The sequence below is a fragment of the Branchiostoma floridae genome, chromosome 7 (genome assembly GCF_000003815.2).
Source record: "Branchiostoma floridae strain S238N-H82 chromosome 7, Bfl_VNyyK, whole genome shotgun sequence".
In the NCBI taxonomy this organism is placed as follows: Eukaryota; Metazoa; Chordata; class Leptocardii; order Amphioxiformes; family Branchiostomatidae; genus Branchiostoma; species Branchiostoma floridae.
Window position 1 is genome coordinate 21,918,220 of NC_049985.1, and position 27,507 is coordinate 21,945,726.

General features: G+C 43.5%; 2 protein-coding genes across 2 annotated transcripts; one reads left to right on the forward strand and one right to left on the reverse strand.

The window, feature by feature from the left end:
- Window positions 1-10,038: 10,038 nt before the first annotated feature.
- On the reverse strand, window positions 10,039-18,714 carry LOC118419667 (coxsackievirus and adenovirus receptor homolog). The gene is made up of 10 exons (XM_035826181.1): window positions 18,650-18,714; window positions 17,361-17,414; window positions 16,856-16,992; window positions 16,128-16,283; window positions 14,982-15,078; window positions 14,333-14,457; window positions 13,157-13,341; window positions 11,838-11,902; window positions 11,067-11,254; window positions 10,039-10,275 (listed from the first exon to the last, which is right to left on the reverse strand). The coding sequence occupies exons 2-10, from the start codon at window positions 17,398-17,400 to the stop codon at window positions 10,264-10,266; spliced, it is 1,005 nt and encodes a 334-aa protein (XP_035682074.1). The 5' UTR covers window positions 17,401-17,414; window positions 18,650-18,714; the 3' UTR covers window positions 10,039-10,263.
- A 2,449-nt stretch (window positions 18,715-21,163) lies between these two features.
- LOC118419710 lies at window positions 21,164-27,305 on the forward strand. The gene is given in 9 exon segments (XM_035826244.1): window positions 21,164-21,220; window positions 22,129-22,194; window positions 23,006-23,145; window positions 23,815-24,058; window positions 24,450-24,601; window positions 24,972-24,996; window positions 24,999-25,146; window positions 25,812-25,891; window positions 26,927-27,305. Coding segments are annotated over 8 exon segments (1,023 nt in total). The 5' UTR covers window positions 21,164-21,220; window positions 22,129-22,139; the 3' UTR covers window positions 27,106-27,305.
- The last annotated feature ends 202 nt before the right edge of the window (window positions 27,306-27,507 follow it).

Consider the following 27,507-nt stretch of genomic DNA (forward strand, 5'->3'; position numbering starts at 1 on the left):
AAGACTGCCGCACCTCTCAGAAAAGTCCACCAATCAAACACCCAGTACAAAAAGGCCAGCAAAATTATACTATGAGCCAAAAAAAGGCCCTAGAGAGCCTGCTATGGAGGCTACGTGGTCGAGTAGTTAGGCAAGATGATACCAGATCTAGAAGTCACGGGTTCTATTCCTATCCTTAGTATTGCCGGCTAGATGTTGGGTCCCTTTTTGAAAGGTACGTTTACGGACTATTGCTACTTCCGGCACGGTACGCAGAAGATACGTGAAGCATTGGGTCCTAAGTGCCAGATGACCTATGTGACCTTGAACAGAGACGGGGGCCGCCATAGGTTATCTGGCATTTAGTGCCCGTTGCTACAGTCACGTGTCTCTGAGCTCCATGACGTAGCAGTGGACGAATGCATTCAGTGAACAAAGTTGATGGAATTCAGCCCAACAGTTTGGGTGTTAAACAAATTTTTAAAACTTTGTAAACATAATTAGTCTTTTGTTCATTTGATGGGTTCTTCAGGTTTATATACACTGAGGAAACGATCCTTGTTAACACAGTAACAATCGAGAATACGAATAAATATACATCAACATTTATTGTCCATACTCAAAAACAATTACACAATTAAGATTGGTCGTATTTTTCACTGGTCACGTGACACACCACAATGACGTCATGACTATCACTTGGCAACATGTCCGCTCTCAAGAAAAGATTATTACGTCATCACTTTTAAAACAATTTTCTTTTCCGGTCAGTTAATCTTGAAATACCATGTACCACTAGGTCCAGTTTCAGACTACACTATACTGTATTCAACACAAAGTCATCCACAGATAACTGCAGTGTTATTGTCATGGTATTCAACACATTTATCATTTCACCATAATTATAAGTACATACAGTTAACCGACCGAAAGCTATGTTGATTTGAATATATGGATGGCATCCTCGCTCACATCAATTTTAGTCCGTTTAAAAAAAAGACGATTTCGAGTAGAGTGTAAAGTGAGTAGATATATGCTGTAAGTTGCTGTAAAATGTTCGAAAATGGATATATGTTGTAGAATGCCAAAGTCAAATCCAAGGATAAAAAGATGTGAAGGAACAAAAATGAATTATATATTTTTCTGTATAATATCATAATGTGTGTTCAATCATTTGTTTGACCTTCTTGACCTCTTAGATCAAGGCAAGGTTTTTTTAACAAACTTTTTTGCATAATCGCATCAGATTTGGGATTCCCATGTAATCAAATCAACATGGCCCAAAAAAGTACAATTTGAGGTGCAATTGATTGGAACACTATGTAGTAAATAGAATATACACTTCCAACTCAATAATTTCAACTTACAAGAAACAACAATAATGATAGCATACTAATAATAGTTTAGTACTCATAATTGTACGGGCTTGCAAGGCCATAAATTGCTCTGACATTCACATTAAGGATCGTGATTAATACACATCCAAACCTTCACTTTTCCATATAATTACTAGTTTCAAAAATCCATTGATTGCTATTTAACTCACATTGATTCAGAACTATGCAAAAGAGTTCTGTTGACAATACGTTATATTTCCATAATGTATTCGGAAAGTAGATCTACGGACTAAAACATCACTAAATTGTGCTACAGTATGTCATCGATTTGATAATCTGACAAAGATAATCTGATCTCGATGCACTGGCAGTTTAGCTCACGGAAGAGATGATCTTCCACTGGTCGTGAGAGAGAAGACAGACGCTATGTACAGTATTTACTTTGTACCTCGTATACATGTATCGGTGAACAAAATGTAACATCTGTATCGTTGATTGTATGTTGTCCAGTTACCAGCGCGCTAGCCCTTACTAATAGCCTCCGGCCAGTCGGGCAGCCCTGGCTGTATTTATCTCTATACAGCCAATTAATCAAATCTGTTGTTACACGTACGTAATTAAATGTCTATACGAACTGAGCTGCCGGTACAAGTGTTTATCTTTATAGGGTCTGTGCTCTTGGACGGCGAGCTTGTTGCTGACAGACGTACCCACCATATCCGCCCTTCACGTATGTTTCCGTGTCGCTGGCTGTATCGTACAGCGCGCCCGTAGAGCCATGACTAGAGGTGTGGAGTAAGTCTACCACAGCGGTGGCGGCGTAGAATTTCATCTCCCCGTCGGGACGATCGCTGGTGTCTTCGTCTTTTATTTCGCTGTAGTTGTGTCGAGACGGAACGTACTCTTCGTCTTCGTTGATCTGCTCGTAGCAATGTATCGTAGTAGTTTGGGATATCCGACTGGACGAACGACGACCGTCGCGGCGCGTGCGTTCTGCCCTGTGCGTTTCAGGCGTGTGTACATCGTACTGAACGTTACTTGAACCCTGTATGACACTAGGGAAACTCGAAAGAGAATGAAGGACTGTTGATTTGCCCTCTTCTCCTACATCTGTGGCTTTGTGTTGATGATTTCTAAATCTCTTTCCGCACACGTAGCAAAACAAGGCAACGCCGATCATGATAATGAATGTGCCTACTATAACAGAGCATACTATAACAGAAATCTTTACAGTGCTACCGTTGACCACATTGGCAGCTGTATCAGTCCGATTGAGAGAAAAAAGTCCTTCTCCAGTCGTTGCCCAGACTATTTTGTTCTGAGTTTCTGGATTTTTGGTTTCGTCTATTGAAAATGATGACGCTACAGTCACTACAATATCATAAGGAGTAGCCACAGTTGCATTCACAACACGTATCACATTATTCGTTTCTACATCTGTAAAACCGTTGTCGTTGCTAAGAAAGTTCTCTCTGTCAGAACACTTCGCGTCATCTGCTTCTAGTAACATAGGTACTTTAAATGACGAAACGTACTGTTTAATGAGAGCAAAGCACGGAACGTCTGCTATGAAATCTCCACTGTCTCTATTTTTGTGACGTTCTTTTTCGCACTCCACTTTTTGATTCCTCCCCACTACACTGAAACCCTCTTCTCTAAGGGAACCTGGCTCGTGACTACTTTCTATGCCAGCCACACGCAAAATTGAACCACCCTTTAACGCTAGGTTAATACCACCGGACATTTTCCACGCCTTCGAACACTGAGTTGCAAAAGCTTCGTGCGACTTCTTCTCCCTGTTCTTCGCTATAACCACGAAGGGGAGACCGTGTTCCATATCACCCACAAAGACTTGGTGAAGTAGGCGGCATGTGTCCGATTCTAGCGGAACATTTGGCCTAGTCTTCGACCTACTAAACCATTCAGTTTGGAATCTGTCAGGGACTTCATAATTTATGTGTAGAACCATTCCACCAACCTCAATCCCTATCCATTGTCTCGTATGTAGATTGCAGGTTTGGATCACAATATTCCAAGGCATGCTACGCGTAGTATAGTCACTGGAAACTAATAAATGATTACCACCAAGTGCAACTCTACTAAGCTGGCTACTCCTCAATGCTTCCCCGTCTAGGCATACTATCTTATTTTGACTTAGGCCTATAAACTGTACCTGGGGTAAGGCATCGAACGCGTTTGGCGAAACGCTCTCAATTTGGTTATCGTCGAGAAGAAGCGTTTTCAATTCGACTAACCCAGAAAACCATTGCCTCTGTACTTCTACTAGAGCGTTGCTCTGTAGATCTAAGGCAGAAAGCCTCCTCAGATTTTGAAAACAACCCGGGTCCAAAATGGATATGTTATTGTGAGATATCGAAAGCTGCATGAGGGAGGACTGACGAGAAACGCCGAAAAAGTCTTTAGGGATACGTGTTAACAAGTTATAATTGAGATACAACTTCCGTAGTTCAGTAAATGCTTGGAATGGATCGTTGTCCACGTCCTTTATTCCTGATGCGATCAGAAAAAGTGCCCAGATCGTGCCAGCGTTGACGAAATCTAATTTTTCTGACGATAGCGTCCCGAATTGAAAACTCTTCAGAGCAAACCACTCCACATTTCGAATAAGACCGCTTACCGGGCTGTGGACAACTTCAGAGGAACACTTTTGTCCGTCACAAGAAAGACAGTAGGTTTTGTAATGGCTGTAATGTTTTGTGAGCAAGGTTATCTCATGAATGTTTTTGTTTTCGGGCATGCAGAGAGTCCACTCGTTTCTCTCGCACCTCAGAAAGCACGTCTGTTTCGAAGACGTGTTGGACACTAGTGACGAGGCAAGAACAATCCATATACACTGAAATATGGGCCTCATTGTAAAGATGATAACCTTACTTTATCAGCTTTGTTTATAAACAGATAATATACTTATCTCGAAATATCGATCTTGTCTATATTGTGTTTTTCAAGCAGTTCTTTGTGCTTCAGAGTCTCGTAATTTGTAGTTTTCTTTGCGTTGTTACCTGGCTGAAGGATGTTTGATTGAACCTTGTTACCTGGCTGAAAGATGTTTAACGAAGCCTTTTTACCTGACTGAAGGGTGTTTAACGAATCCTTGTTACCTGGCTGGAGGGTGTTTAACGAAGCCTTGTTACCTGGCTGAAGGGTGTTTAACGGAGCCTTGTTACCTGGCTGAAGGGTGTTTAACGAAGCCTTGTTACCTGGCTGAATGGTGTTTAACGGAGCCTTGTTACCTGGCTGAAGGGTGTTTAACGGAGCCTTGTTACCTGGCTGGAGGGTGCTTAACGGAGCCTTGTTACCTGGCTGAAGGTTGTTTAACGAAGCCTTGTTACCTGGCTGAAGGGCGTTTAACAAAGCCTTGTTACCTGGCTGAAGGGTGTTTAACGAAGCCTTGTTACCTGGCTGGAGGGTGTTTAACGGAGCCTTGTTACCTGGCTGAAGGGTGTTTAACGAAGCCTTGTTACTTGACTGAAGGGTGTTTAACAGGGCCTTGTTACCTGGCTGGAGGGTGTTTAACGGAGCCTTGTTACCTGGCTGAAGGGTGTTTAACGAAGCCTTGTTACCTGGCTGGAGGGTGTTTAACAAAGCCTTGTTAACTGGCTGAAGGGTGTTTAACGGAGCCTTGTTGCCTGGCTGAAGGGTGTTTAACGAAGCCTTGTTACCTGGCTAAAGGGTGTTTAACAAAGCCTTGTTACCTGACTAAAGAGTATCTAACAGAGCCTTGTTACCTGGCTGAAGGGTGTTTAACGGAACCTTGTTACCCGGCTGAAGGGTGTTTAACGCAGCCTTGTTACCTGACTGAAGGGTGTTTAACGGAGCCTTGTTACCTGACTAAAGAGTATCTAACAGAGCCTTGTTACCTGGCTGAAGGGTGTTTAACGGAACCTTGTTACCCGGCTGAAGGGTGTTTAACGGAGCCTTGTTACCTGGCTGAAGGGTGTTTAACGGAGCCTTGTTACCTGGCTGAAGGGTGTTTAACGAAGCCTTGTTACCTGGCTGAAGGGTGTTTAACGGAGCCTTGTTACCTGGCTGAAGGGTGTTTAACGGAGCCTTGTTACCTGGCTGAAGGGTGTTTAACGAAGCCTTGTTACCTGGCTGAAGGGTGTTTAACGAAGCCTTGTTACCTGGCTGAAGGGTGTTTAACGGAGCCTTGTTACCTGGCTGAAGAGTGTTTAACGAAGCCTTTTTACCTGGCTGAAGGGTGTTTAACGAAGCCTTGTTACCTGGCTGAAGGGTGTTTAACGGAGCCTTGTTACCTGGCTAAAGGGTGTTTAACGAAGCCTTGTTACCTGACTGAAGGGTGTTTAACGAAGCCTTGTTACCTGGCTGGGGGGTGTTTAACGAAGCCGTTTTACCTGGCTAAAGAGTGGTTAACGAAGCCTTGTTACCTGGCTGAAGGGTGTTTAACGAACCCTTGTTACGTGGCTGGAGGGTGTTTAACGGAGCCTTGTTACCTGGCTGGAGACTGAAGCGGGTTGAAAGTTCCCAACCTTTCCCTGATGTCGGACTGGTCTTGGCGGGAAGTCCCTCTGTGTCCTCACGGAGTAACCGTGACGTCAGCTGAACAGGTTCGAAGCAGTCTGCAAACGACAGCAACCGGGAAACGTGGATTTTTGGCGGCTAACTGTCAGTGTATTCAGCTCAGTTTTGTCGAAAATGCTGTCGACAATATACTTCAGATATGCAAACAGTGCCACGGGAAACCATACTTTTAAGTGTAGGGTATGTACAATCGAAAGAGAAGCGAATAGAGTGAATGTTTTCTTGTTTTCGAGGCACTGGATTTATATGATAGTCCAGACTAATTTACTCAATTGAAGGACCAATACAGGTTGTTCACACGTCAGCAAGGACCCACGTGTTTGGAGCGGTAAATTAGTCCTGAGTGGTCACATAACACATGTCTCACATATGCACAACAACAATAATCTAGGTCATATAAATAAATATGTGGAAAAGAAACGCGTTGTTTGCTGTCAGAGGGGAAAAACGCACTCTTTATTCCGTTTCAGAAGGAGACCGAGGTCTCAGAAAAATGATGCAACCAGCTGAACAAACCGTAGGCTAGAAAGGAATCAATATTTTAATTGTATCTCTGTCACAGTGACCAAATACTATTGCAGAAATAGATCTTGATGCAAGGAAATCTATTTCTTTTTGATATCTAGTCGATCCATTCTTATACCACGGTTGTTCGTTCTCATATTGTTTGCCAATACTCTGCGAGTGAGCGAGTGAGTGAGTGGGTGATTGAGTGTATGAGTGATCGTGTTCGAGTGAGTAAGTTAGAGTGAATGAGAGTGATCGAGTGAGTGAGTGAGTGGGTGAGTGAGTGAGTTCATGAGTAAGTAAGTAAGTGAGTGAGTGAGTGAGTGCGTGAGTGTATGAGTGAGTGATTGCATGAGTGAGTGAGTGAGCGAGCGTGCGAGTGAGCGAGTGAGTGAGTGATCGAGCGAGTGAATGAGTGAGTGAGTGAGTGAGTGAGTGATCGAGCGAGTGAATAAGTGAGTGAGTGAGTGAGTGATCGAGCGAGTGAATGAGTGAGTGATCGAGCGAGTGAATAAGTGAGTGAGTGAGTGAGTGAGTGAGTGAGTGAGTGAGCAAGCGAGTGAGTGAGTGCACGAGTGAGTGAGTGATTGCATGAGTGAGTGAGTGAGTGAGTGAGTGAGTGAGTGAGTGAGTGAGTGAGTGAGTGAGTGAGTGAGTGAGTGAGTGAGTGAGTGAGTGAGTGAGTGAGAGTGATCGAGTGAGTAAGTAAAAGGGGCTGTGGAGTTTTGCGATGTATTTTTTTAGTAACGTTAAATGTGAGAAAAAATTACCATTTCGTTTACAGATCATAAGTCTGGCACTCTGTAAAGAAAGTCAACCAAAAAGCAAAGCAGAAGTTTTCCATCTCCTTCATGTATTTCTAGACTGTTAAAAACATGCTCCATTTAGCAGTCAGTTACCCCAGTCTGTTCACGTGTACGGAGCTGTCCTAAATAGTGAATACACGTGCGCTGAATATGCAATATACACATATATCAGTTACACAATATAAGACCAAGGACGTTATATGAAACGTCATTGATAAAACTTACTCAAGGAATGAGTAAACATACCAAAAATCGTGAAAATCCGTTGTTCCCTTCTTGAGTTATCTGCTTCAGACGTTTTTGACAAAAATGACCCTGCTATCCCTAAACTGGACGCTAGGGGGCCCAAACTTATGTCACTTCTTCCTGAGCACAAGAGCTATCTAACACTCAAAAATTGGGCCCATATCTTGTTCAGAACACGAGATAGCAAAACCGGAAGTTGCGCTGCAGTACCAAGGATAGCCGATAGGGGGCCAAAATCTAATCACTTCCAGCTTTCATCACACCCTACCAACACACCAAGTATGAACCCAATCCATTCAGCCGTTCTTGAGTTATCTTGTTGACAGACAGACAGACACACACACACAAACGCAGGGTAAAATATAACCTCCATGACATTTCATGGAGGTAATAAATCCTTATGATTTGGTTAGTTGTCAGACGTTTCAGTGACTAAAGAAAAGCATTGGATGCTGCCTGAAACGTCTGACCGTTAACAAAACCTAGTTGCTTGGGTAACTTTTGTATGCTGTATCATATTGCCTGGATGCCTAACCTTCATCGACAAATAAATATCAGTGTTCTCTGAAATAGTGAATATTCATATATGTTCTCCTTGACACATCATTCACAACACAGGCTATGGTAATGTTTGCTAGTTTATGTGGGGAAGGACAACCTCAAGCCAACCGTTCACACTTGTACCCCCTTTCCACTAGGACGGCGCTCTCACGGCGCTCTCTCTGCGACCTCAAATGTGGAAGAGCGCTGTGAGAGCGCGGTGGGATCGCCAAGATCGCCGCGGGAGCGCGGTGGGAACGCAATGGTCGCCATCACTTCCGCGACTGTTTTGAACCCGCTCAAAACAGTCGCCGTGAGAGCGCCGTTGACGGCGATCCAAGGATGAGCGCAGAGAGAGCGCCAAGAGAGCGCGCAGCGAGCGCCGTGAGCGCCAACAGAACGCACAGCGAGCGCGGCAAGCGCAATAGGTCTCAGCAGTGGTTTATGATACGAATTTATACCCCCATTCCACTGGGACGGCGCTCTCGCGGCGCTCTCGCACGGCGATGGCAAATTTGACCATCGCGGTAAGAGCGCTGTGAAATCGCCAAGGTCGCCATGAGAGCGCGGTGAGAGCACGGCAAGAGCGCCGTGCGAGTGCCATCGCCGCGAGAGCGCAGTCACCACGGCGATGGTATGGAGCCCTGCCATACCATCGCCATGAGAGCGCCGAGGATGGCGATGCAACAATGATCGCCGTGAGAGCGCCATGAGAGCGCCGAGAGAGCGCGGAGAGCGCCAGTAGGGCTGAACAATGGTAACACCCCCTTTCCACTAGGACGGCGCTCTCGCGGCGCTCTCTCTGCGACCTCAAATTGGGAAGAGCGCGGTGGGATCGCCATGGTCGCCATGAGGGCGCGAAGAGAGCGCGGTGAGAGCGCCATGGTCGCCATGGTCGCCACCACCTCCGCGACTGTTTTGAACCTGCTCAAAACAGTCGCCGTGAGAGCGCCGTGGACGGCGATCCACCGATGAGCGCAGAGAGAGCGCCAAGAGAGCGCGCAGCAAGCGCCGTGAGCGCCAAGAGAGCGCACAGCGAGCGCGGCGAGCGCAATAGGTCTCAACAGTGGTTTATGATGCCAATTTAGCTAGGACGGCGCTCTCACCGCGCTCTCTCTGCGCTCTTAACTGCAGTTTGTGAAGAAGCATATTTGACATATAGACAGAACCCGGAGAAATGTCCAAAATGTACCGGTGATGAACAATTAAACAAACTGAGATGGAATAAGCAAGGTTTAAAAACAAAGTTTTATCATTTCTCAACTTATTTTTGAATTTCAACATGATGACATTAGGTTTTCTTGTTCTCCATCTGTACATTTAGACTATTGAAGTCCCATTTTCAATTAAATTGAAGTGTTTCAGTGTTGTATGATTTACACCAATAACGTGGCATGATAAAGATATTTATGGTGAACAAGCTACATGACAGATATAAGAAAAAAACAGCAAGAGAAACATGTATATTTCAGTCTAAATGACTGTACAGTGACCAAAATTGGATTTGATTACAGCCTTGATTTTATACTTTGAATGTTATGTAAGATGTAAAAGAATGACTTCAAAGATACCAAAATACACTATACGTCAAAAGATTCGTTCTTTATCTCTGAAATTCGTTGAGTAATCTTTCGAATCTTTGCTAGCTCATTAAAAGATGCTGACATTTGAGGTTTTCGTCGCGGTGAGAGCGCGCTGGGGTCGCCGGAGAGATTCCACTAGAGCAGCTTTTTCCGGCGTCGCGGCGCTCTCACCGCGCTCTGGCCAATTTTCCATCGCAGCGAGAGCGCCGTGAGAGCGCCGTCAAGTGGAAAGGGGGCCTAATGAAAGAAGAATATAGAGGCTTTTATTTTATTTTACTATCTTCTGCGTTTTCAATTATTTTGCATCCTTCGTCGTCACATGAGTTTATTAATCTTTTTGTCACCTTTTTTGTTCCAAGGTTTTGACGAATATTTCCCACAAGTATCCAGACACACACACACGCACAAACACTCAGACATGCCCAAACTAACGTTATACACCTTCATTTTTCATAGCAGTAAGAAGGAAAAAATAAACGATTATGGCATTATGGAAGTTTATTTGAATGTAGCCACAACGAGTTGTCATCGTAGCAAGCGAGTTCGTCTAAATGCATCTAAAGCAGAAGCTCATCAAAACGTCATTGTTGTTTCTGAATGACTGGGAAGATGACGTTTGTTTCTGTGGTTAGTGACGTCAGCCATATGGGACGTCAACCATTGATGACGTCAGTGTTCATCAGAGGTGAAGGGAGGGTCGTTGGTCTAAGCCTTGCTCTGTGAAGAGAAAGAACTATTGTCAAGTGTGTATGTTGAAAGTATTGTTTAACAACAGGCGTGAAAACAGATTGGAAGCAGTGCCCTACCGACCCTGCCCTTTCGGATCTTCCATTTTGTTCGGGTTGCTAGGTTTGAAACAGCTCAAAGTAGCAATAACTAGAGTTCCACGAACACATACCTTTGCCAACTAAACCAGGTTTGCTATGTAGAATGATGTCTGTAGACATAAATGTGTTACTCATTGCATTTTATATTATACGCCTGGAGTTGATTTATAAAATTTAGTACATAAGGCTGCTAACTAAACCAAACATATCTTCGGAGAAGAAGGAAGACTTGCTATTATAGATTTTGATACCAGGTTATGTGACAGAAAACAAATCACGGTCCTTGGTGGCAAATGTGTGTGTGTGTGTGTTGACACATTTCAGACGAGAGGGTCGGAGAGTGTCACTCGGTGAGTATTACTTTCAATGGAGTGAGAATAAAACATCATGAGTGAGACCGTAAGAATGTGTGGCAGCAGCCTTAAATGTAGTATTTTACTGCACTTTTAGGGCACCGGTGCGGCACTGCGGGGTTCGTTCACTACGGCACTGTTGTGTTATTTTAGCCGGTTTTTATCATTTAGATATTGCGTCATACGTAAAAGTATAAATTAGAAGACAACGAAATACACAAAACCTAAGAAAATTCTTTCTTTATCTCTGAAATTCGTTGAGTAATCTTTCGAACCCCGCAGTGCCGTACCAGTGCCCTACGTGCAGTGAGACAACACCTTTACTTACCCCGCATGGCGGTCCCACGTTGAAGGCCCAGTCGCAGTACAGGTGCTCGGGGTTGAAGACCATGCCGGCGTACCCACACGGGCGGTGGAAGGGCTGAGGGAAGCCGTACAGACACTGGTAGTACATGGCGCAGTCCTCCGGGTCAGGGTAGTGCCCGTCAGCCTTACCGGCACAGGTGAACTCCGGCACTGTGACATATGGACAAACAATTAATGAGTGTGGATGGGCTATCAGAAGATCAATTTTGGCGACGCCACTAGGCATTATATTACAGACTATTCGAAAGAGTGTCCAAAATCGCACCAAGGTTTTCACTGTTATAAGAAACAGAAAAGATACTATTCCTACTGATATCAAAGAAGCAGCCTTTCATAGAAAATATGGAACGTCTCATTTTCAACTGTTTTTAAAGGAGAAGTCAAACCCCACAATAGTAACGTTATTTTGTATACTCTATGTGCATTCAATCACTTAATCTTAGCATGTGAGAATTAAGGGTTAACGACCCGCCCCGAGGCGTATATGGTGTCATAACGCCTGGTCCTTTGCTATAACCAACGAATAAAACCACCGAGTGAGCGAAGCAGAAGATTCAGCTCCAGTTGTTTTGACGTCTTTTAGGCTTTTAGGTTGGGCTTTCTATTTTGTTCCGCCGGCAACCATGAAGGTACTAACGTTATATACAAAATAGATAGGACGACAAAACGCCTCAAAACACGAAAAAACAGCCAGAGCCGAACCTCTGCTTGGAGGGTGACCTTGGGTACATACCTTTGACCTTCAGCACGGTTGCCTTGATGTCCACGCTCCCACCGCTTGTCACCTTACACCAGTACCTGTAGGAAATACGCGTACGGATTATTACCACACAGTTCTTCAAACGTCAACCAAGAAGGCAAAGAGTACATAGCTAAAGTTGTACCCGTGCATAGTTTCACCAGGCTGTAAAGGTGGTATCTCACTGCATTTGGTGCACCGGTGCGGCACTGCGGGGTTCGTTCACTGGGGCACTGTTTTATTATCTTCGCCGATATTTTATCACTCAGATATTGTGTAATACGAACAAGTATGACTTAGACCACAACAAAATACACAAAACTGAAGAAAATTGGTTCTTTATCTCAGAAATTCGTTGAGTCATCTACGAACCCCACAGTGCCGCACCGGTGCCCCAAGTGCAGTGAGAATCCTCCTTAAGCGAGCAAGCAACCAACCAACTAACCTACCAACAAACAGACCAAGCAACAAACAAACTAGTCAGCACGTAAACAGTTAGAAGAAGACCTGTTTAACACCGTAAAACCCTTCCAGTAGAAGCTGTCACCGAGCGTTTGACAGATAGCTCAACAAATTTCATAGACATAGACAAAGAACTATTTTTCATATTTGTTTTTAGCTATGTGTGTTTTGCTGTCCTGTAAATCCAATTTGTGCGTCGTGCATCATATTCCAATAATAAAATTAATAATGACACAAATCTAGTTTTGGCTGCTCAGCGATCGATTTCCGTCTAGCGTAAGGGAACCTTAGGTCTACGTCACATTTCCAAACCGGGGCCCGACTGGACAACGAAAGAAAATTGTATAAAAGACACCCAACTTCACAAGACGTAAAGAGAATATTCGTAGCCTCCATAGCAGGCTCTCTGATGCCTTTTTTGGCTCATAACACACTTTTGCTGGCCATTTCTTTTTGTACTGGGTCGCTGATTGCTGATTGCTGGCCTTATCTGGCGACCCAGTACAAAATGAAATGGCCAGCAAAAGTGTATTATGAGCCAAAAAAAAAAGACCTCAGAGAGCCTGCTATGGAGGCTACACATTTCTATTTTTTCTTTGTTTTTACTCTTTTGGACGAGACCCCTACGTTGCCCCGTGGGACGCCATGTGGCCTTAGCCGCTTGAACTGACCTTCTACCCTGGGAGCCAGCCGGGATCGGGCAGCTAGGACAGTTTATTCGGTGGCCTAAGACAGTCAGGTCCGCCGATCTCCTATTAGCACCCGGGGAGCTTAAGCCCGATTAGGCCCATCTGTCCATTTATGTATCGACTTAAACTCCTCCGGAGCTGTCTGGGTCCCAGGGTACTGACCTTCCTGCGTCGGCTACCTGCGCCCCGGTCAGACGGAGGGAATTGGATGGTGTCACGCTGAACTGGCCAAATCCATCGTCAATCTCTATCGGGTTTGGAAATCCCAAAACGCCAACGTCGACCTTGGCTGCGATATGAGTGTAGTTTCCGGTTGTCACCCACTCACTTCCGGCAAACGCCGGGCCCTATAGTACAGACAAGACTCCGTTTCAATGCTCACAAATTAGGGTTTTATTTGCATAATTGGTATCTGCTTATCTTCCACCTAACACAAACTATATATGTTATAGGGATTTGAGTCCTATAATGCCAAAGATACTTGCATGCTAAATATCATGGAAATCCATCGTACCTACACTCCGTTATGTCCCTTGGAAAATTTTGACAAAATTGCCCTTGCAGTTCCAGAGCAAGCCACTAGGGGGGGGGGGGCAAACATACATCACATTTTCCATACAACATCAGCTATTTGCCATAAAAAATTAAGACCATAGCGTGTCCAAGTCAAAAGATACAAAAAAATTAAGTACCAAGTACCAGTACCAAGGTCACACTCCAGGGGGCCCAAAATTGACCCTGGCCTTTGTCTTCCCAAATCCTACCAACATACCAAATATCATTACAATCTATCTAGAGGTTCTTGAGTTATGCTTACCACAAATATCCGGGAACACAAACACACCGACAGACAGACACACAGACACACCAAAAACTATACCTCTATTTTTTTCATGGAGGTAATTAAGAAATGTTCCAGTAGTTCAATGGGTAGCACCATATCGCAGTTGAGCTCCTGGTTCAGAAAGTTGACAAGGAACGAAAAAAGCTGAGGTGCGCCCTCTTTTCCCTTCTTTTCTGTTCCGTCACCAAAGGTGGATGGCGCTAGTTTACTTTAAAAGTTATATACGGAGTACTTTGAATGCAGAAACTTTCGCGGTGGTTTTATATTAAATGCATTTACAGTAACCTATATTGGTTGCATTTAAAAACACGGTAGTTGGGGATATTAAGTCGACTGGCGGTGGTTTTAAATTGCAATATTTTCAAAACTTGATATCCCTAAATACCCCGTTTTAAAAACAACGGATATAGGTTACCCCCGCAGATAAAGGTGAACTAGCGTCAGTCAAGATTTGCACACAAAAAAAGGAAAAATTGAAAGTTGTGTTGCCTCACCTTGAACCAGTCGAATATCGCGGCAGAAGTGCAGCCATGGCAACGACACGTCATCTCTACGTCACCACCTTCATCCACGTCCTTCTCACCGGAAACGGAAATGTCAATGGAGGCTTCGGAATGCCCTGGAGGAAAAAGAACATTTCGTCAAAGTTTCGCAATCTTCAAGCAGATGTAGAGAGGACAAATCGTAACGTTTCTCAAGATCCCGGTCCCGCAAAGTACTGGCCCATGGATACTATCTTGAACGATTTGCCACCGTAAGATCTGCTTGGAGAATTAAAAAATTCCTACACACTTCTTGGCGCATCTCTTGAACGCCAAATAATTTTTCTATCTCGCTTTTACCATCTCCCGTTCGCAACACACATATGCAAAAGTGGACTGACCCGTTGTGACGTGGAACAACGAATTAAGAGACCACGCCTTATGCCATTTAAAATATAACGGTAAGAGTATATCTATACGTGATTGACTTTTTTTAGAAAACCAAATAGCACGTTATGGTTTATCATTCAACATAAGACGCCGCGTTTATTTTTTTAACTTAGGAATGGACCACAAGGCACTACCTTGTGTCACACATACCTCCAATAAGAAAACTAACAAGTCTAGGAAGTTAACATGAGGTTTAACGATTTAAGCTCACCAGTTTCAGTCAGCAGAACTGACTTGGCGTCCACTCCGAACTCCGTCCGCACACCCCACTCCGCTACAGTACACCAGTAGCGCGCGAAGTCGGTACTCTGTAGGGAAAATGTTCCTGAAATGATTCTCTAGCCCTACTTTACAGCAATACATGTTGTAACCAAACTGGCGAAATAATATAGTTGGAGAGTATTTGGTTCTAGCTAGCATCGGTGAAAAACGATGATATAATAAAGTCATGTTAATTTGATGATAAGGATGACATCCCCAGGGAGCCCCTAACCCGGATGTGAGCGAACGAAGGAAAAAGAGTTGGCCACAAACAGTTGCCTTTGTTATGAAATTTTTAAAAGTGGTCAGAAAATTTGAACAGACTGAACACAGATAGAACGCATATGGTATACATGGCAAGAGATTCTTCGTTTTTGTTCTTTCATCTTTTTCGTTGACCTTGGAATTGACTGTGGCATTCTATGGCAATAGTATTAATTTTCCCATTTCATAGCTGCTCTGTGCGATGTACGAAAATTGATGCTCACGTGGATGTCGTCCATATAATCAAATCAACGTGGATTAACAAGATGACAAGCGTAGCACAAAGCTACTCTCCAAGCAGAGGTTAGGCTGCGGACGTTTATTTTAGTCGTTTTTATCGGGCTTTCTATTTTGTACTGTTTCTTGGTGTCTCGCGGCCTAACTCTCCAAGCAGAGGTTAGGCTCCGGCTGTTTCTTGACGTTTTTTTATGCGTTTCTATCGGGCTTTCTATTTTGCCTAACCTCTGCTTGCCGCGAGACATCAAGAAACAGTACAAAACTAGGTGGCCCAAACATACACCACTTCTCCCTTACAACACAACCTATCTGTCATCAAAACAATCAAGACCATAGCATGTCCAGGTCAAAAGATTTTTTTTAAATGGTGCAGTACCAGGGTCACACACTAGGGGGGGCAAAATCGACTTTGACCTTCGTCTTCCCAACCCCTACCCACATATCAAAAATCATTGTAGTCCATCAAGGGGTTCTAAAGTTATGCTGATGGAGGTAAAGAAATCCTGTTAAAAACGTATAGAAAACGTCAAAATACAGCCGGAGCCTTAAACCTCTGCTTGGAGAGTAGCAGAAAGCTAGTTTGAGGAAACCGCACCTTGATGCCGCTGATCTTGATGGCGGGTTTGTCCAGATCCGCCACCTCCACCCGCCCGATGTAGTCCCCGAAGCTGTCCTCCCGTCGTTGCGTCTCGTTCCCCCACACCTTGTGTCCCGTGTAGATCCGCTCGGCACCGCGGAAGTCGTCATTGCCCTGGACAAGATAGTTAATATCACATCATATCAGTGATTTAGAGTACTACAAAGACAAAGTAACATTCTTTGATGTCACTGAAGGTTATCTCTAGATTGATTTTACTTGGGGGCTCGAAAACGTCATCTTGGGAGTTGGGACAAATGGAATGACGGTAAGAAAACTTCATAGCCATTCCGTTGTGAGGATAGACGAAGAGTTACACACATTCATTCACACACTCACACACACACACACACACACACACACACACACACACACACACACACACAGACACACACACACACACACACACACACACACAGACACACACACACACACACACAGACATACATACACACACACACACACACAGACATACATACACACACACACACACACACAGACACACACACACACAGACATACATACACACACACACACACACAGACATACACACACAGACACACACGTGAAGAGAGAAAAAGTGAGTGAGTGAGCTCGAGTGAGTGAGCTCGAGCGAGTGAGTGAGTGAGTGAGTGAGTGAGTGAGTGAGTGAGAGAGTTAGTGTGTAAGTGAGTGAGAGACGTTACCTTGAACCAGGCGATAGTAGGAGGCTGTGTAGAGTTGGGTTGGATGTCAAACTCGCACTTGAGTTCCGCGGAACCCCCCACACTAGCCTCAACCTTCGGTTCAGGGGTACTGACGGTCACGATGGTCATGGCGTGCGCTGTACAGGCAAATAAATTCATGGCATTCAGCACAAAAGTCTTCGATTGTTCTTGCTTTCAAATAACAAATGTAGTGTAAATGTGTATTGAAAATCATTTCTGTGTAACGCTAGTTCGCCTTTATCCGCGAGGTAACCTATATTCGTTGTTTAAAAACAGGGTATTTAGGGACACTAGTATCAGGTCGACGGACAGTAGTTTCAAATTGCAGTAATGTCAAATCATTGCTGTTTGAAATCACCGACTTGATACCCCAAAATACTCTGCTTTTACAAACAACAGATATAGGTTACCCCGCGGATACAGATAAACTGGCGTTATATGTAATTGTATGAAATGAGAAATGTTCACAATAAAGTTAACTTACCGCCAACAGCAAGAAGGACCAAGCCAAGTACAAACTTCATGTTCGTAGATTAGGCTATAAGAAGCGGAAGAAATTGATATTCAGCATAGAAAAACAGTAGAAACATCCTTAGGTTAATTCAAAGTTAACTCGTACTTTAAACATGACAGCCTACAAGCCAAGCAACGAAGCAAATCACCTATAAGCATATCTAAAGACGTATCTAGAAACAGAGAATTGTGGCCACATGTTGATTTATTAGTTAAGTGCTGCACATGTTGACACGTTAATAAAATTCATTCATTCATTCATTCATTCATTGTTGTATAGACAAAGACGTAGATACAGACATAAAGGCTGTTTGGGCCTTTTTCGACTTTTTTGGCTCATAGAGTCTAATACACTTTTCTCATTTTGAAATGGGTCGCTTGACTACGGGCAGACAGTACAAGCGACTCAGTACTAAACGAAATGGCCAGCAAAAGTGTATTATTATGAGCCATAAAGGACAGCAAATGGCCCAGAGAGCCTGCTATAGAGGCTACGTATCCGGACAAAATTCGCGGCTTCGGAGCCCGACCGGGGCTACACACCCTAAACTTAGACGTAGACATAGACGCAGACAAAGACGCAGACAGACAGTCAGTAAAGCTAAGGGCACAACCCGCCGTACGTGCAACTACGTGGGATCCGTAAGTGGTAATTACGTGGTAAGCACGTACAACTCACTTACCATTTGCGCAACGAACGATACACGCAACCGGCTCACGGCCACGGTTGGCGTGCAGGTCACATACTTAAGGTGGGGTCACACATGCGTATATATTCAAGTCCGTTTGAGGTGCGTATGAGGCTCTTAGTCTCTACCAGGCCCCACAGGTCGTGGGAAAAATAGTACAAATTGGACAAATATAGATACATAACATGCCAGATGAGTTAGCTGACCGAGAAGTATGGTTAGCGGCCCAGCTAACCCGTCTCACATGTTACCTTTTTACGTTTGTCCAATTTCTATTATTTTCACAGCGACCTGTGGAGCCTGGTGGAGGTAAATACTCCCATGCGCGCCTCATACGGACTTAAATATATACGCACGTGTGAACCCATCTTTACGTATTACACCTTGCGCAACCGTGACGTTCGTTGAGACGTACTCCCTCCCTGCTCTTGCCATTCCTTCCCCACGTTTTCAGAAAAACGTGGCGGATGCGACGTCCCACAAAACGTACAAAAAAACAACAACACACGTACGTCGACGGGTTCTGCCCTTCGTTATTCAAGACATGCACAAAAATCCCCACCGTACTTACTTGTGACGTTACCAGGACGACACACGTGAAGGCACCTTCAGTGTTCTCCACAGAGAATGAGGAAAATCTTCTCCATTCAACCGACTTATATAACACGAAATCCATTCATCATAAAATGGTACACGTGGCAATCTAACGTGCGTAGTTTGTTCCTTGTTTATATGCTATGCACATAACAGCTGTATATTTTGAAGAGTCTCTCTCCTTGTTTATGTGTTGTACAAATAACACATGTAATATCTTTAAGAGGTTCTTTCCTCCTTTAAGTTGAAAGTTGTTTCCAAAACGTCTTGCGTGATAGATCAAGTGCGTTGATGATACAAACCGCCCACGTGTGACATTAAAGAGTTTCAAACTCAGGAGAAATTGGAGTTTTGTTATGTAATCAACCTGTCAACGGTATGTTTTATGTCTAATCTGCCTTCTGTTAAGGACTGTTAATCACGTGTGGGGCACGTGTGACTCATGGATAGAACTTCACATAAGAATCTGTCAAACAGAGAAATCAATCACAACTTTTAATTACGTACAGTCTCAAATGTTTTCTTGGAGCGCTAGTTTACCGTTGTCCGCGGGGTAACCAATTTCCGTTGTTTTTAAAAACAGGATATATAACGTTGGTGGACGGTGGTTTCAAACTGCAATCAATATTTTGAAAATGAATAGATATTCAATAACCGTTTTAAAACAATGTTGTGTCATTTGAATGATGCCCTGCGTCAGGTATTCAGTAGTTACCAGCCAAGCTGTTATCTATCTGTAGATACTGTATACGGTATAGACCAGTCATCACCAAATGATTGCAATTTGGAACGCGCCGTCTGTCGACTTGATATCCCCAATATTTAAATATCTACATACCCTTTTTGTCAAAACAACGAACATAGGTTACCACGCGGATTAAGGTGAACTAGCGTTGCCTACGAAATCCTGACACAGCCAGAATTTATGGCAACACGTTAATTCGTTTCGCTGATTAACACAGCTTTCCTTGTGTAACGAACACTTAGGTATTTATTATTTCAATGAACAACCATTTGAAGAGTTCAAAATGATCGGAGTAAAAACTATTCAGCAATATGTGTGTGATGAATCATCACTCACAGTAGCTTGCGTAGCCCAGTGGTTAGCTTAGTAGCCTGGGTACCATCCGATTTCTACCGGGGCTCCTTGCACTCACTGCCCTGAAAATTTGTCTACGGCAGCGAGTGCAAAGAGCCCTAATAGAAATCGTATGGTACCCAGGCTAAGTGGTTAGTGACTCTGTCTCTGGAGCAAGACGTTGGGAGCTCTAATCCCTGCTGTGTCACCGGGTTGCAGTCCTTAGGTCGGGACGTTAACTTAAACTGTGGTCCACTTTTCATTGCGTTTGTCATTGAATGAGCTAGGGGAACTTTCATGGTACAATGGACCTGTAAATACTGTTCATAGCATATATCTTCCCTGTCACTACTATTTGAAGAGTAGCCCGTTAGTGAACTGGTCTGAGATCATTTTCCATAAAGATTTTTCGTAGAATGTCCAAAAAACTACATATTTCTAGCGTTTGTTTGCTGACCTGAACGACAAAATAATCAATTGGTCAGTTATCTTGTTAACACTGAGACTACCTGGTTAACAATAAAATTTGATTGCACCGCTCTTCCGAATGGATTGATCAAAGTTGAACAGACCTCCTACAAGTAGCTTTCGCATAAGGCCAGCAGTACTAGCTGGTATTTGACGTCAAACAACACGTTGACATTTGCAGATACTTCAAAATCATATTTCCAATATCCTGACCAGGCGACAACCTCTTCTAACACACAATTGCCCGTTTCCTATGTTTTCATAACTTCGTAAGTATAAATCAAACAACATTCATCTGTTATGAAGCTATACATGAATCATAAGTATTTGGCAAATATACAAAGCTCGGCAGTATCAGTAGCATAGATTACGTTTGAGTCACGACTTTTTGTAAGGCCAAGGGGAAAAATATTGTGTTTCACGTTACACGACCGAACCTAAAAAACAAACTGCCGACCCTAGCCCCCTTTTCTTGATCGGCCTCTTGTAAGGGACATAGTTCAAGTCCTTCCCGAACCAGATGGTACATAGGACTGCGCCCATCTCCGCTTCAGTATCCATGGGCCACACAACTTTGTGCAATCACTACAGCAGGATGCTAGTCCATTGGCAGCGGTGTGTGTTGCAAGGGCCATACAGTTTAGAACCTGACATCTGAGTGCTAAAAACGTTGTAGAATCATTTCCTAACATGTTCTCGTCATTTTCATGGCAATAGAAACAGTAGTATTAACAGACCTACCAAGCTACCTCTTATGTGTAACCCTTATGGTAAGACCCTAAAATAAGAGAAATCCTTAACTACCGACCCTATTTTTTCAATATCAAAATCGAAAACACAATATCTATTTTCTTCGGCCCTTTTGCCGAATATACGCATTTGGTCAACAGCTACGAATTAATTGTACGAGAAAAGCTTACGTCATATGCCACGTGATTCGGTATATAAGATACTGAACATTTAGGGAAAACTTACGATTAAGCAGAAGGCGGAACATTGAAGGTAGGTGGCCTAGTGTTGTTTCAAATGTATTTGTAGTTTGAAATGTTTAAAAATGTAATTGTATACTAGAAATGTAGTTATATACTAGCCTCCACCAGGTCTTCCTACAGGCGTTTGGTTCGTAGGATTCGGTACAAAGGGAAATAATTCGCCAGGAGTCAGTTCGCGGAAAGGTTGACAGTCCACTGCGTTCTTTTTTTTGCCATATTAAAGAGGAGACCTACCAACATGTCTTTTGGGATTGTCCCCATTTAGTTTCCTTTTGAGATAAAATTCAATCTTGGTTCCATCAGAAAACGAGGTTAAAACTACACCTTGATTCCTTTCATGTTATTCCTGGTAACTTGAATTTAGACGCCCAACAAATAGGCGATCTTGTAATTTTACTAGCCAAAATATGTATATATAAATGTAGGAAGGCCAACCATGTTAGTTTCCAGTCACAATTATGTTAACTTTTTCCCAAAGTGGAGTATTCTGTTGTCATGCTCTTGACTGTATTATTATTATTTATTTGAGGTATTGTACTATTATTACTTCTTTTAAATTATTTGAGGTATCATTCTTATTATTTCCTTATTTGTGTTGATGGATGGTTCACCGTTTGTATTTCATTTCTTTTGATTTATCAAAAAAAAGTTTTTTTTAAGGTAGCAATTCCCCCTCCGAAGGCCACTTCGGTGGCCAAACTCCCCCGGCAAATCATTCTCCCTGTAGCCAGCGTAGTTAGTCCGGTAAAAATTAGCTAGATACAGTTAAACCTGTACAAGTGACCACATCTACACACGGACCACTAGACCAATGTGACCACATATTTTAATTTTTCCCATTGACAAAAGCATTAAGAATCATGTCTTAATTGACCAATTAACGGGATTTTATCGGTTCCTTGTTTTCCTATGTTTTAGAAATCCTCAAGATGGCGCCGTTCACACCGTTTGTCCTGTGTATCATCCTGGCAGGTGCTATGGCACGTGAGTACGTTTTCTTATTTGTACAAAAGACTAAGGCTGTGGAGTGAAAGTTTGTGAATGGATGGGGGTATTTCATTTCTCAAATGATATTCGTTGAGCAGACGACCTGAGTTCACGTCAGGGTCTGGACAGGATTGGGCAGGAAGGAGTCGAATTGTTCTGTTGGATGGGGGCGTAAAGCCGATCGCCCCGTGTAATACGTTACGGTCACATCTGCCCCAGCGCCTGTAGAGAGTGTAGCCCCACTGGACCCCGAAGCCAGGGGCACCTCTTGGTGTTTTTATAGCTGGGGGTCTATTTGTCGCCGCGGGTCAGCTAGGCGTCTACTTGTCAGGCAGGTCCCGTGCTTATTTTGACTGTGACTTAAAAAAGTCCGGAGGCCCGGCCATGTCCCAAAAATAGCCTAGTAACAGCAGGGTGTCCCACGGGGCCACTTAGTCTTAGAGGTCACGTCCGAAAGTGCAGAAAAACGGTCCGTTAACTACTGGAGGGACCCCTTTTCCAAATAGGACCGTGGGTTTCCAAATGAGGGAGCTTTTGGCGATAGCACCGAGCATCAAACATCTGCACATAAAAAGAACCCAACGCACTTATCGAGAATTCGAAGAAAAGAAGTGGTCAGGTCCAAAAACGCAAGTCATTGTGGAGCCGCATTTAACAAGTTCCTTGCATTTCACTACCACTACTTGAAACAGCATGATGGCGCCATGGCTCTACAAATAACTTGCTGTGAAACGTTTTCACACATTTCATAAGCACCCTTACTTCACTACCAATTATTCTCTTGCTCACTTCTTTTTCGTTTCTGCAGAATCGCCATTCCGAATCATGACAGTGACAGTGCCGAGGCCGGAAGTGACGGCAAACACCGGAAGTGACATCAAACTGCCCTGTTCCTACGACATTCCGGCTGCCCGGTCCGGACTGAATCCGACCATCAATTGGTACAAGGTAACAATCTTTCAACTTTTAAACTGCACAACGCCGAAATAATGTCCAGAACACTATTGGCATCGTGAAATTTGAATTGACAGGACTAAAAGGATTAACTCAGAAACAAATCTAAACTTTTTGTATGAAAAGTACAATGATACTAACGATGAATGAACACATATCTGGAATGTAGTGAGAAGTTCTAAAAAGTACTACGAAGACCCAGGAATACATGTTGTATACGTCAAGAATTTTCATTCAGACGCCATTCCGGCTCATTCCGCCTCTCGTGTGAAGAGATATTCGATCCGTTTGTAATTCCCGCCCGATTGTGGCACGGATTTTATAGCGAATTTTACATCTAAAACAGAATCAGCAGGAGTCAAGCAGAACCAACCGGAATGAAGAATTTGTAAAATTCGTGCCACATTCGGCGGGAATACCAAATGGTCTCATCAAGACCTACCCAAGTACCAAATATCAAGACAATCCAAAGGAGGCATTCTGGAGTTATGCATGGTCAACTAACAAAGAAACGCTACAGAAAACATAACCTTCTAGCGAAGGTAATAAGTTAACGTCAAATTCGGGGAGAGATAACATATACAGTTTGTACTGTGTATACCTGGCTGTCTTTATGTACATATGTAGAAAACCTTACGAACGTCCCATTTGTATGTGTTTTAGGGGGATGAAGGGATCGCCAGCGCTACCAAGATCTTCTCCCTCTCCTACCACGGCTCGACACAAATAGCGGAGGCTTACGAGGGGTACGAGCTGCGGGTCGAACTGGAGAGTCTCACCGACCCCACCCTGAAACTCAGCGGCGTCAGGCCTTCCGATCACGGTCGGTACTGGTGCGCGGTGTTCGACTCCGACGAGCACAACCAATTCGGCATGGACTCCAAGTCGGTTCTCCTCACAGTGATAGGTCGGTATCTGATCACTAGATTTCGATATTTCCTGTATCTTGTTCGTACGTTTTAGACAAAATACTGATACTTTCTCGTTCATGCTGAAACATTGCATAGACTATGTATGATGTACAAAATAACTGGTAAACTGTTAGATGTACCAACATCTGATGTATAGATCGTATCTAATACCGGCTCAAACAAAAACAAGACATAGCCATGCCTTCAAGTACATTTTGGGGTTCCCAGAGGATGTCATCCATACAATCAAATAAACGTAATCTATAAGTGTGATGTTTATGTCATATTGCACAGATCGTAACGTAAAAAAAAAGAATTGTAATATTGAGTTATTTTGTGTTACTGTCTTACTGTTTCAATGTAAAATATCTATATAAATTCTCCCAGACCCTAGCGTGCAGCAGGACCAGGGTACGGGCCGCCCGGGCCGTGTCGAGGTGCACGTGCCTGCTGTGCGGCAGGTGTACCAGGGGGAGGACGTGGAGCTCCCCTGCGAGTGCGATGGGTGCCACTGGACCAGCATCAAGACTTGGTTCACGGTGAGGCATATAATCCATGGGCCAGAGGGAAAATTTGGTACCTCTGGGGTGGCAAATTCTCTTTGTGATTGCCCCTCCCCTTGTTTTAGACACGAAATTTCCGGATCATTTAGATGGTGATAGGTTTACAGGCTGATAGCCGGTATAAAGCTACCATACCAGAATGGCTATCACATAAAAATATATACCACAGACTTTCTACTATTCAAAAATCATAACCAGAATTTGCCATCCCAGAGGGTACCGATATGTGACATTTGGGGTCCTGGACACTTGCCCTCGGCAAAGCGCACAAACTCAACTGCCTTATGATGCATAGCTACAACTTCTTCCTAACACTAAGGTGATCACAATTCTTCCTTTCGGATAGGTGTCTTTAGCAGACACCTGGCAGGACCACAGGAAACCATCGCCACCGTGACTCAATGTCAGGGTCATCAGTGCTCTGATGACATCAACCCCGTCGTCCCTGAATTCCAAGACCGATTCTCCGTGGGCTCTGGGGGACTAAAGATCTCGGCAACCAAGCGGCTGGACAAGCGCAGGTATGTGATATGTGGTTCGTTTGTGAAGGTTAGACATCCGGGTAAACAATATTCAAATACAATTCAATCTCTACATCTGGATAAAATAGTTTTACCTCCGGACGTTTCGAGTGACATCCATCACTCTTCTTCAGTGTCACTGGAATGAACTGGCAGAACAATTCCAGTTCATTCTAGTGACAATGACGCTGAAAAAGAGTGATGGATGTCACTCGAAACGTCCGGAAGTGAAACTCCGTTTTTTATCCAGTTGTAGAGATTGAATTGTATTTGAATGATATGTGGTTGAGACAAATTTACTATTAGGCTAACCATAAATAAGCATAACTCTATTCATAGATGATTATTTGGAAACGACTTATGACCTGGGCAAGAGTGCATATAGAAATGTTGCCTACTTTTACGATATGCTTTGGTCACACTTGCGTTGGTGTCCGTCGTGGGTTAGCCAGTGGACTACTGGATACCACGGAGGTACTTCTTGGTGTTTTATGGGTAATCCCGGGTTGATTTTAACTCCGAGTTGAAGACAATACGGGGCCCGACCGTGCCCAAATACAGCCTGGTAGCCACAGGCTAACCCATGGGGCAACGTAGGGGTCACGTCCGAAAGTGCAAGAAAACAGTATATAACACATTTCTGATGTTTTCTATAACTACTTCAGGTACTGGTGTCAGGTAGAAGACGGTACCTTCAACACTCGCGGCTCCGGAGTGGACGCTCAGTCCGTGGCTCTGGTCGTCGGTGAGTTTTCCTTTTAATACATGTTCATTTTGACGAAGCATTCTTCGTGAGTATGGCACCTTGGTCTAAGACGCTAAAGCAAAAAGCAATGCTTAAAGTGGTACAATCCATAAAGTTCGTATAAAACTACAAAAGCAGGAACTTGGGAATGATAAATTAATGTCTCTACCCTTGCGGGATCGATTGATTCAATGATGTTTTGAAGGTATTGTTTTGTTTCCACTTGAAACAGTGGCAGTGTGTGTTTGAACTACGAGACGTGAGCTTATTTGAAGAAGTAATATGATATGAAATATTCAGTGTTTGAACTATTTACAACAGCACACTATTTAAAGCAGCTTTCATAGAAAATTAATGTAGACATAGATCTTAACAGGAAGCCAAACTTGTTGTAGAAATGATATCATTGTTTGAGGCAGAGTATGTTACATTTACAAAGCACTTGAGCAAAACACTTGTCAAACGGTAGTGGTGGAAATGAGTAATATAGAATTGTCCTGTATCTAAAGCGGGCTTATGGAACGCACACATACTTCAATCGTGAAAGGAAATCGCTTGTTGAGATTAATAAAAACTACTAATAGGAGCATAGGAACGATGGGTTTCCATGATATTTAGTATCCAGGTATCTTTCGCCGAGATGTATATGATAAAGTACAAATTATGCAAATTTGAACTTAATTTGCATAATTAATGAGGAAAATCTATATTTACAGTCTTTTCCATTATCGGACTCACATACATGTTACATGTAGTTTGTGGCAGGTGGAAGATTAGCGGATACTAATTACGAAAACAGGTCTCTAATTTGCAAATTAATGTGAAAGTGTGGTATTTCTTCTATGTGCATGTAGTAAATGATTGGATTGCCAACATTGTAACCAAAGGTGTACATAACCAAGCATAGATTATGCAGATGTGCAAGTCAATGGCATAGATATGACCAGAATACTTTTGTATTGAATGTTTTGTCATTAATGCCATAAATTGTACCTGTCGTGCAATAAAGTTCAGTCATTCTTACCTCCGTTCCAGAGTCACGTTGTGCGGGGAAGCCGGCCGGGCGCTACCAGCACCCTGACGACTGCTCCAAGTACTACACCTGCGGGGAGGGCGGGCTGCAGTACGACGGCATCAGTGCCTGTCCACCCGGCCTAATGTACGACCAGGCCAACGGCTACTGCAACTGGGCCACGCTCGTCACCTGTCTGTAAGGGGACCGCTACCACCACCACAATCACAACTTTGCAAAGTTGTGATTGTCGTTTCAACTTCCAATAATACAGTATTCAGTAAAACTAGTGTTTTGCTCCCTCGCTGGTAAGGCCGTGGTCTGAACTGAGCGGAATGGGAGACAACTTCAGACTGTCAAAGGTTAACTTGAAAATTAAAACAATATCTTGCAGCTTAAAATGTGTCTTTGTGGTAGTCTTTTTTTTGATAGCAGAATGATTTGGTATGCTCATTAGTCAGTACTAATACGCAAGCAGAATTAAACATTTGGGTATTTAGATTAGTTTGCAGGGATGGGATATAAATGTATATATTTTGCTAGCCACACCAGTTTCCCTCCATCAGTTTGGTTCTGTCCCACATCTGGGGAATATGCTAATGAG